The 10474-nt window shown below is 50.1% G+C and overlaps 1 protein-coding gene across 3 annotated transcripts in view; it reads right to left on the reverse strand.

Moving 5' to 3' along the window:
• Positions 1 to 1093: 1093 nt before the first annotated feature.
• Siglecl1 (SIGLEC family like 1) overlaps positions 1094 to 10474 on the reverse strand; it is a 22229-nt gene continuing 12848 nt past the window's right edge. The window contains exons 2-6 of one of the 3 annotated variants that reach the window (XM_029569369.1): positions 6304 to 6355; positions 5492 to 5795; positions 4844 to 4949; positions 3029 to 3165; positions 1094 to 2093 (exon numbers count right to left, since the gene is read on the reverse strand). In XM_029569369.1, coding sequence (XP_029425229.1) covers positions 1963 to 2093; positions 3029 to 3165; positions 4844 to 4949; positions 5492 to 5699 — 582 coding nt within the window. In that variant the 5' untranslated portion in view covers positions 5700 to 5795; positions 6304 to 6355 and the 3' untranslated portion in view covers positions 1094 to 1962. Of the gene's footprint in view, positions 2094 to 3028; positions 3206 to 4843; positions 4950 to 5491; positions 5796 to 6303; positions 6356 to 10474 lie in introns of all 3 variants that reach the window. The other 2 variants (XR_001872738.2, XM_008845201.3) reach the window with 2 other exon arrangements.

Consider the following 10474-nt stretch of genomic DNA (forward strand, 5'->3'; position numbering starts at 1 on the left):
TGGCAGTCCTCCAACTTGCTTGCGACCTTCCAAAGCAGCTTGTCCAGTTAACACTATGTTGCCCAGTCTCTCCTCTTTATACTATTTGGTTCCCATCACTCTGAGCCCAAATCTGCACCAGTCCTTAGGCAGACTGACAGCCACAGAAAATGGTGGGTGGGGGTCGTCTTGGTTAGTTCTGTCAACATCTGAAAGTCTTGATTGACAAATTTAGCCAGGAGTTGTCTGGGTTGTGTTTGTGCAGGTCTTGTGAATTCTGCCACAAGCACCGTGGGTTCATATGTGCAACTTCCCTGTGTGTCTAGACAACATGGTTTCCCTGTGGTTGTCCACCACCTCTGGCTCTTACAGCCTTTCTGCCCCCTCTTCTGCACTCATCACGGAGCCTTGGGACCTCAGATTGGCCTGTGAGCATGTCTGTGGGGCATTTCATTTTTTTTTAATTTAAATTTTTTATTTGATGTGTATGAGTTGTTTTGCTTGCATGTAAGCAAGTGCACCCAGGTCATGCTCATGGAGGCCAGAAGAGGGTCTAGGAACCCCTGGAACTGGAGTCATGGGTGGTTGAGAGCCGCTATGTGGGTGCTGGGGACTGCCCCGACTTTCTTCAATGACAGGCTGTGACTTGGAAGTGTAACCAAGTCAACCCTCTCCTCCCGACTCTTCTTTTGGTGGGAGTGAAACAATGAAACTAGAGCAGCACACCGGCACACAAGCCACCCCCCCTCCTGTACGCAACCTTAATACAGCTCATCATTTTGCCAAGCTGGGGTCGTTGGGATCTCCGGCTGTCTGCACTCTGCTTATCTGGGGGGAATAGGCATTTCTTCCCCATCTCCCCAGGAAAGCCACGCAGCAGCAGGAAACAGTACACAGAGGCCCGGGTTTCAGTTCCCAGCACCCACATGGTAGTTCATGTACTGCCTGTAACTCTGGTTCCAGGGATCTGTCACCCTCTTCTGGCCTCTGCAGGTACCTGCATGAATGTGGTGCACTTAACCTCATGCAGACACACACACACACACACACACACACACACACATACACACACCACGCATCTTTAAAACAACGACAAGATTTCTGTTCCCATGGAATCAACGTTCTAAGACTCAGTATACACTCCCATGAAAGGTCCACTGTTCTATCTTGTGTTCAGGTCCAGCATGGTGCCTTTTCTCCACCTGGCTCTCTAGTACCACTGTTCAAAACCCACTCTGACTGCGTTATGTGAGTACACTCAAGGGCGGTCAAGGCAGAGCGGTGACCGGGAGGCCTGTGCAAAGGTGTCTGCTGAGTGAGGGTTGGGATGTGATTACAATGTAGCAGCATAAGTGCCTGTGGTTGGGGGGGGGCTTGTATGTGTCTGCGTGTAAGCACGCATGTGCATTTAGATATGTTTGTGTTTGATGTGAACATTTGTGCATAGATGTGCATGTGTGCACATGCATGCATGCACAGATGTGTCTATGTGTTTGTATGCGTGTGTCTCTGTGTATTGCATGTTTGAGTGTATTATTTATGTATGCGTGCATGTATGTGTTTGTGTGTTTTATGTGTATGTGCACGTGGGTACATGTGTATAGATGGATGCATCTGCCTGCATGTTTTTGTGCATATGCATGTATATGTGTGTATGCATGTGCGTGTTTCTATGTGTCCACACATGGGTATGTTTGCTTGTGTCTGTGTGCATGTATATCTGTATGTATGCATATATTGTGCATGTACATGTTTGTGCTTGCGTGTATATTTGTATGTGTCTGTGTGCACACGTGTCTGTCATACAGAAGGGATCAGAAGCCCGTCTCACCGTATCACTTTCCTTCCTTCCTGTGAGCTGCCCCAGGCGTGGGGCATGTTTCTTCCAGCTCAGCCAAACAACAAATCATACAGGTGACCTTCGGAGCTCCTGAGACCCCATGGAAACCGCGTGTGGGCTTGGGCCAAGAGGGCTTTGTGAGCTCAGACTCTCAGGATGGCAGGTTTATTAGGGACTCGGGGTTTCTGGGGTGTCTGTAACACCTGGGGTAACGGGGACTTCAGTGTGATGTGGGTTCCTCCGGCTTCATCCTCTTCAGGGTACCACGGTTTCCCTGGAGCAGGAGAAAGGAAGGGAGGGATGCTGGAGGAGGCTGGCAGACGCAGTGCCTTCATCTGGGCACAGAACCAGGGCAACACGGATCAGACGTCAACTCCACCTTCCTCACAGTCCCTGGCTGGAGCCTGCGACCCCGCCCTCTCCGTTCCTTCCATTCCTTCCACTGTGCATCCGGGAGTCCCCGGAACAGTCCCAGATCCCCAAGAGACGCTGCGTGTCGTCCTCGGGCAGGCTTGTCCTTCCTCCCTCCGGTCACTCTGACCCCCTGGCTCTGTCCTCTGAGGACGCCTTCCCTAGCAGCTTGGCCACTCTGAGGGCAAGGGCTGAGTCTGACCCATGTCTGAGACCTCAGGTAGTCCGGCATACCGACTAGGAGATAGTGCAGGAGGTACTGGAGGAATTGAACCCACGTCTGCCACGTTAGCTGCGCTTCTCTTTGGGACGACCAATACCTGCATCACAAGGGTGCGAAGGCTGCTTCTGACTCAGGGTTCCAGAAAGGGTGCGGCCCACCGTGGTGAGGAAGGCATGGCAGCAAGAATATGAAACAACCGGTGACACTGAACCCCCAATCAGGAAGGGAGAGTGGGCAGGAACTGGGGCCAGGCTACCAGATCTCAAGGCCTCCCCTCAGCTTCACCACCTATCGGCTAATCTGAAACTCCATTTGCATCATTACCTATAGACAGGGCAGAATTTCTCCAAAGCTCTGGGCAACCTCTTCCTGTTAATAGGATTCCATTGAGGCCTGGTGACACACGCCTTTAACAGCATCACTGGGAGGCAGAGGCAGGCAGATCTCTGAGTTTGAGGTCAGCCTGGTCTACATAGTGAGTCCCAGGCCAGCCGGGGCTACATAGTGAGATACTGTCTCAGAAACAAACACAAACAAAACCTGGTAGCCTGGACTCCAGGCACCGGGGTACTCACCGGGAGCTGGGTCCCAGAAGGTGGGGTGAGTGTATTTTTCTGGCTCCTTCCGCTTCTTGGATTTTTGCTGGGTTCCAACCTTCTGTGCCGTGATCACTGCACGTCTCTTGGCCCATTTTGCTCTGAGATGCTTCACTCTAAGAAGATGAGCTTCCCACCAGTTGTGATTTTCCACATCTATATTCCACACGGTTCTATCAGTTTTGACTTCCCACCTCCCTGCATCCCCACAGGGGCTCAGGTTTTTACCAGGCATTCTTGTCTGGAGCCTCAACAGCACAGTCAGCTTGCTGTGTTATCTGGGGAATGCTACCTAGCCGCCCTGGGAGTTAGTTTCACACCCTCTGTAATGGGGGATGCCCTGCTTATGAGGCCTCATGGCTCAGATCCATCAACTATCAAAGGTCCTTGCACTCTGTAGAAAGACTGCTATTTATTTATTCTATTTTTAAAAAGATTTATATTATTATTATTATTATTGTTATTATTATTATTATTATTTTTGTCTTTTTGAGACAGGATCTCCCTGTATCCCCAGCTGGCCTGGAACATGCTATGTAGATCAGGCTGACCTCAAACTCAGTGTTCCACCTGCCTCTGCCCCCCAAGTGCTGGGATTAAAGGTGTGTGCCACCATGCCAGGCTGATTTATCTTGTTTTTAATTATGAAGGTGTGTGTGTCTGTGTGCAGGTGCCCATGGAGGCCAGAGGTATCTAATGCCCTGCAGCTGGAGTTACAGGCACCCGTGAGCTGCCCAGTGTAGATACTGGGAACCAAACTCAGGTCCTCTGGAGGAGCAGTATGTATTCTTTTTAAAATTTCTTTTTATTTATTTATTTTAGTTTTATGTGTATGAGCGTATTGCCTGCATGTGTGTAAGTGTACCTGTGTCATGCAGCGTCCATGGAGAACAAAGAGGATGTCCAATCCCCTGGAACTGGAGTTACAGACAGTTGTTAGTTGCCATGTGGGTGCTGGTATTCGAATCTGGGTCCTCTGCAAGAGCAGCCAGTGCTCTTAACTGCTGAACCATCTCTCCAGCCCGTGTACTCTTTTTTTTTAGACAGGGTCTCACTGTAGCCTTGGTTGATTGACCTGAAATTTACTATGTAGACCAGGCTGGCCACAAACTCACAGAGACCTGCTTGCCTCTGCCTGCCGATTAAAGGTGTATGCTACCACACCTGGACCGTACTCACTCTTAGCCACTGAACCATCTCTCTAGCCTGGTTCTTTTGAGAAGCCCTGTGTAGCCCAAGCCAGATTCAAACTCACTACGTAGACCCTGGACTTCTGGTCATCTTGCCTCTTCCTCCCTGCTCCTGGTATTACAGTGTGCCTGACTACATTCAGCTTATGCAGCTTGGGAGACGGAGCCCAGGGCTTTGTGCATGCAAGCGTTCTACCACCTGAGCCACCCCAGCCCACTCTTCCCTGGGAACCCAGCTCCTCACCTTGCTGTGCCACCTCATGCCTGGCCTGTTCTTTCTTTCCCTCGATAGCCAGCCATTCCCAATTACCACCCCTTTTCACCGCCAAATAGGATTGGGGGGTGGGGGTCGGGCGGGTGGGGCCCCAAAGATGGCATTAGTAGCTTTCTAAGAGAAGGGAGACCTGAGCCACGGTGCTTGCCCAGTCTCACCATGTGATGCCATGTTGTGGTGCAGCAAGAAAGGTCCTCACTAGATCTAGATGTCAGCACCGTGTTCTCTCCAACTTCCAGCAGCATGAGCCAACTAAGCCTCTCTGCTTTGTACACCAGCTCGTCTCAGGTGTTTTGTTACAGTGCAGAAAGTGGACTGAGATGTACTCACATGAAGGCGAGGAGGCAGAGGAAGAGCAGCGTGATGGCCATGGCTGAATAGACAACGCCCTGGAACATTGCTTTCAGGAAGGTGTGGGGAGCCAAAGGACCCCTTCCTACAGGCAGAAGGCATTCCAGGAATAAATTACATTCATACTTTCATACATTTATTCATTTATTTATTTACTGGGGGCATACATGCCACAGCATGTGTGGAGGTCAGAGGACAACTTGTGGGAGTCAGTTCTGTACTTGTCTGGCATGAGGAGACTGAGCTCAGGTCGTCAGGCTTGACAGCAAGTACTTTTCACCATTGAGCCATCGTGCCCACCCTCAAGGAGTCTTTCATTTTTTAAAACACTTGTTTTATTTTTATTTTAGGCATATGCCACCTATGTTAAGGGCACCCATGTGTGCAACGCCCACAAAGGCCAGAAGAGGGTGTCAGATCCCCTGGAACTGGAGTTTACTAATGGTTGTTCGCTGCCATGTGGGTGCTGGGAACTGAACCCGGGGTTCTCTCCAAGAGCAGCCAGTGCTCTAACTGCTGAGCATCTCTCCAGCCCAGGACATCTTTCCTGTGACCTCAGATTCAGATAGCAAGCTGTTCTCCCTCCGCCAGCCTCAGCACCAGCCCCTCCCTGTCCACTGCCTTCACCTGGCCTCCAGTCCAAACCCGCACTTGACATCAGTAGGATGCTCAAGGCATGGGCTCCATGTTGGTGCTTGCCCTCACAGAGAAGGCTGGTGCCCATTTCTGGGTCCTTCACCAGGCTGAGGGTGCTGTTGGCCCAGGGACCAAGTGTGACAGAGGTCACCTGGAGGTGACCATGGCCACTGTTCACATCCACTGGGGCACTGTCCATCCACCATTGCAGAGGGTGTGGGGATCCTGTAGAAGGAGCAGGTGCACTGCAGCGTTTCCTCTGAGGAACAGAAGGAGTTCAGCAGTCTGGTGGGTCCTGTGGAGGGAGGGTCAGGTGTCAGCAAGGTGCCCTGACTTCCCTTCTGTCCTTCCTCCAGGATCTAGCCTTCTTTTCTTTCTTTGTCTCACTCGGGGTGAATCTCAGGGCCTTTATATACTAGGAAATGCTCTACCACTGAGCCACACCCCAGCCCCTCACTGGGGGATCCTAGGCAGGGGCTCTACCACTGAGCCACACCCCAGCCCCTCACTGGGGAATCCTAGGCAGGGGCTCTACCACTGAGCCACACCTGAGCCCCTCACTGGGGGATTCTAGGCAGGGCTCTAGCTGAGCACACCCCAGCCCCTCACTGGGGGACCCTAGGCTCACAGAAGGTGTCTGATCTAGGTAGACTGGGCACCTACACCTGGCTGTCCTCACACCACTGAAACCCACCTCCTCCCTGGCTTCTTCAGCTCTAGAGCTGTTTCTGGCCTCACCCAGCTGCAGAAGCGGGGGCCCTATGTGCAGCAACAAGAGTTCCCAGGGACAGGGCTGGCTTTACCGTGTTGACTCTGACGTCAGATCCATGTGGCTCAGGACTGAGGTGATGGTAACTGAGAGAGGACACAAGCTATGTGAGCAGAGGCATCCTCAACAGGGCAGGGGCATCTGCCTCTGGTCACCTGGAGAAGCAGGAATGACTTGGGAGTAGATGCTCAGGAGCATCTAGGGATGGGGAGGCTCTGCTAAGGTCCTCCACAACACTCTGATGTCTTGTCTCTTTCACCCACTCGGAGGTCTCAATAGCCAGGCAGGTCAAGTTCTCTCTTAAAGCTATTGGGGATGCAGAGGAGGATATGCCATGGAGGGATTGAGAGGTACAGGTGTTTGGACTCTTACACTAGAGCCACATGAGAAATGGCCCAGGGATTGACTGCAGGCCACGTGGGCAGGGCGGCAGCTTCCGTTGTGGTCAGGAAAGGATGACACATGTGAGGTGAAATGTGAGGGATGGGGGACAGGACTCAGAGGGGTATGTAGGGGTTAGAATTTCAGGGGTCCTCGCATTGTCCAAAAACAAAACAAAACAAGTCAGATGTGGTAGCGCACACCTGTAATCCTAGCACTTGGAAGGCAGAGGCTGGTGGATCTCTGTGAGATCAAGGCCAGCTTGATCTACATATTGAGTTCCAGGCCAGCTGCAGCTACAGAGAGACCCTGACTCAAAAAAACAAAACAAAACAAAAACATTTGTAGCACTAATCTGAACTAAAAATTTCAACAACACGAATGTCATTAATAATAGAAAAGTTGAGATGAGATGGCAGACCCTGTAACCTCAGCACTTGGGGGGCAGAGGCAGGAGGACTGTGAATCTGAAGCCATCCTGGTCTATGTAGTAAGTTCCAGGTCAACCTGGGCTACACACTGACACCCTGTGTGTAGAGCATTATCCTCTGAGCATAGAAGTTATCTTTGTCATCAGAACACCTGTGACTACTGGCCAGAGGCCCCTGAGATTAAGCTATGGACATGTTGATTTTCCCTCACAGAAGTCAGGGGAGGGTCATTGGACCCTCAGGTGAGACTCTGGCTGTTTCCTTCTGCACCTCCCAGTCATTCATGTATAACTCTCCCCTAACTGCATGTGGCCTTGTGGTCTCAGGAGGTGCCAGGGCATACAGACTGTGGGAGGTTACCTGAAGGGGGTCTCCATCTATGCAACCACGGGCTGACACTTTACAGTGGTCATCCATGCTGGGGTGAGACGTTCTGGTGGTGTGGCCACTTTGGGGTCACCCATGCTCCTGTATGTCACCCCTCACACAGGCTTGGTAAGTAAGCCTAATAAACACACCGACTCCCCAAGTTGGATGTTGGTTGACTCATATTTCAGTTTGTCATTGAGCCTTATAAGGAGGAGGCAGACATTTATGTCTTCCCAGGGAAGAGGAGTTCCCACAACACCCTGTATCAATATTGCCCCTCCAAAAAGAAAAACAAATGGGGTGCTATGTGGCAGGGTTTATGACAGATGTAGTGGTGTGGATCAATTTCACATACAACATATTTAATGAATGGAGCTAGACACAGGTGTGTGACCACTATGGTTGATTTACCATTGAAAATAAAACAGCAGGGGCTCAAGAGATGGCTCAGTGGTTAAGAGCACCACTGCTCTTGAAGAGGACCAGAGTTTGGTTCCCAGCTACACTGGATGGCTCACAACTGCCTATAACTCCAGCTCCAGGGGATCCAACACTCTCTTCTGGCCTCTGTGGGTCCTACCCTCATGTACACACACAAAAACATAATTAAAAATTAAAATGAATCTTTAAAATTAATCTGATAGCCCAAGAGAGGGGGACATGTGTCTCTCTTTAAAAATCTCTCCTCTTGGGGCTGGAGAGATGACTCAGTAGTTAAGAGCACTTGCTGCTCTTGCAGAGGACTTGAATTCCATTCCCAGCATCCACATGGGGGCTCACAACCTTCTGTAACTCCAGCTCCAGGGCATCCAACACCCTCTTCTGGCCTTTGTGGGTACTGCACTCATGTGTACAAACCCACACAAAGACACGCACATATACACATAATGAACACAAAAGAAACCCCAGGCAAAACAAAAGTGTAGTGTTTATAGATGAACTCTAATGTAGCAAAATTCTTGTTAAAACTTCAAGGAAATGCCTAGCATAAATTGAGTGTTTTAATTATTTTCATGGACAGGAAGGAGGTAGTATTCAGTATGGAGTATGCCAGATATTGAGTGCTGGAAGCTTAGGCTGTCGACCTGACACCCTGGGAAGAGGGAACTTTAACTCGGGAGTTTCCTGTACTGGACTGGCCTGTGGCCATGTCTGTGGGCATCTTCTTGATTGAGTGACATGGGAGGGTCCAGCCCACCGTGGGTGGTGCCACCCCTGGACTGGTGGTCCTGTATTGTATAAGAAAGCAGGCTGAGCACAGGCCAGGGGAACAGCCAGTAAGCAGTGTTCCTCCATGGCCTGTGCTCCAGCTCCTGCCTCCAGGTCCCTGCCTGGCTTATCCCGATGATAGACTGTCAGTTAGAAGTGTAAGATGAGATAAACCTTTTCCTCCCTGCAGGGTGTAATTTTCAATCAGGAAGAAACAGCTACACATCACCCTGACAGCATGTTCCTGTAAAACCATTTAGATTTTACCATCAACATCGCCTAAGGACCGGCTTCACTGCCAGAGTTCATCCAACATTATCAAGTACATCGTGGGTATTTTCTGTTTCAAGATTTTGTTATATTCCTCATGTCCCCTGGGCTGTCTCAAAGCCTTGAGGCTAGGCTGCTGTTTCCAATCCAAGAGATTTTCTTTTACGACAGCATTCACCACTAGGTGGAGCTCACTGGCTTTTGCCAACAGCTCTAGTTTGTCTAAAGACTTGGACGTCTTTTGAGTGATTGTTATGCATAGGACCTGGCAACATTTCAAAATTCAAATAACTAAACCAAACACAGAGATCCTAACATGCTTCGCTTTGTTCATCATATCTTATACTATTTAAAATTACAACCTGAGGCTGGAGAGATGGCTCAGCAGTTAAGAGCGCTTACTGCTCTTGCGGAGGACCTGAGTTTGGTTCATAGCATCCATGTCAGGTGGCACACTCACATACCCACACACCATCACATAATTAAAAAATAAATCTTTAAAAATTAGAAATAAGGGGCTGGAGAGATGGCTCAGTGGTTAAGAGCGTTTACTGCTCTTGCAGAGGACCCGAATTTGGTTCATAGCATCCACATCAGGTGGTGCATTCACATACCCACACACCATCACCATCACATAAATAAAAAATAAATCTTTAAAATTTAGAAATAAGAGGCTGGAGAGATGGCTCAGCGGTTAAGAGCACTGGCTGCTCTAGCAGAGGACCCAGATTCAGTTCCCAGCACCCACATGACGGCTTAACACCTGTCCATAACTCCAGTTCCAGGGGATCTGATGCCCTCTTCTGACCTCTGAGGGCATTGCATGACGTAGGTACACTTACATACATGCAGGCAATACTCTCACACACATAAAACTAAAATAATAAAAATAAACGTAAAAGATAGAAACACTTAACAACCCGGATGGACTGGTTCGCACTTCATACAGCCAATTTTAGTTGGAAGGAAGACTGACATGCGTTGTTTCACAAGAGCAGGTAGGGCTTTTCCCAGCTGGACACAGTATCTACCCCCACAATATACTCAGGTAAATACATTCACATAAGACATTTGGATAGAGTCTATTTACACTTTTAAAAGATTTTTTAGCTAGCCTGCACTACTATCCTCAGACCTCTTGGGGTAAGTCGATAGCGCAGCTCTCCGCGCCGGGACTCCCTAAGCCACAGTCACCCTTCCATCCCCCCGCCTCGCCGTTCTATACTCCTAGTTTGGGCCCTGCGCCATTCCTAGTCTTGGGGCCTCAGACACCTGGGGAACCAATACTGCTTCCTGACCCTTCTCACCCAGAGCAACCCAGTCCCTTTCTTGGGCTCCAGGAGCACCACTTCTGGTCCTGGCCCCGCCCTCACCTCGCTCTGCTTCCCTGGGCCTGCACCACCGGCTAACTCTCCTAGCCTGCACTACTATCCTCAGACCTCTTGGGGTAAGTCGATAGCTCAGCTCTCCGCGCCCGGACTCCCTAAGCCACAGTCACCCTTCCATCCCCCCGCCTCGCCGTTCTATACTCCTAGTTTGGGCCCT

The sequence above is a fragment of the Nannospalax galili genome, unplaced genomic scaffold, assembly GCF_000622305.1.
Source record: "Nannospalax galili isolate Female #2095 unplaced genomic scaffold, S.galili_v1.0 scaffold960, whole genome shotgun sequence".
In the NCBI taxonomy this organism is placed as follows: Eukaryota; Metazoa; Chordata; class Mammalia; order Rodentia; family Spalacidae; genus Nannospalax; species Nannospalax galili.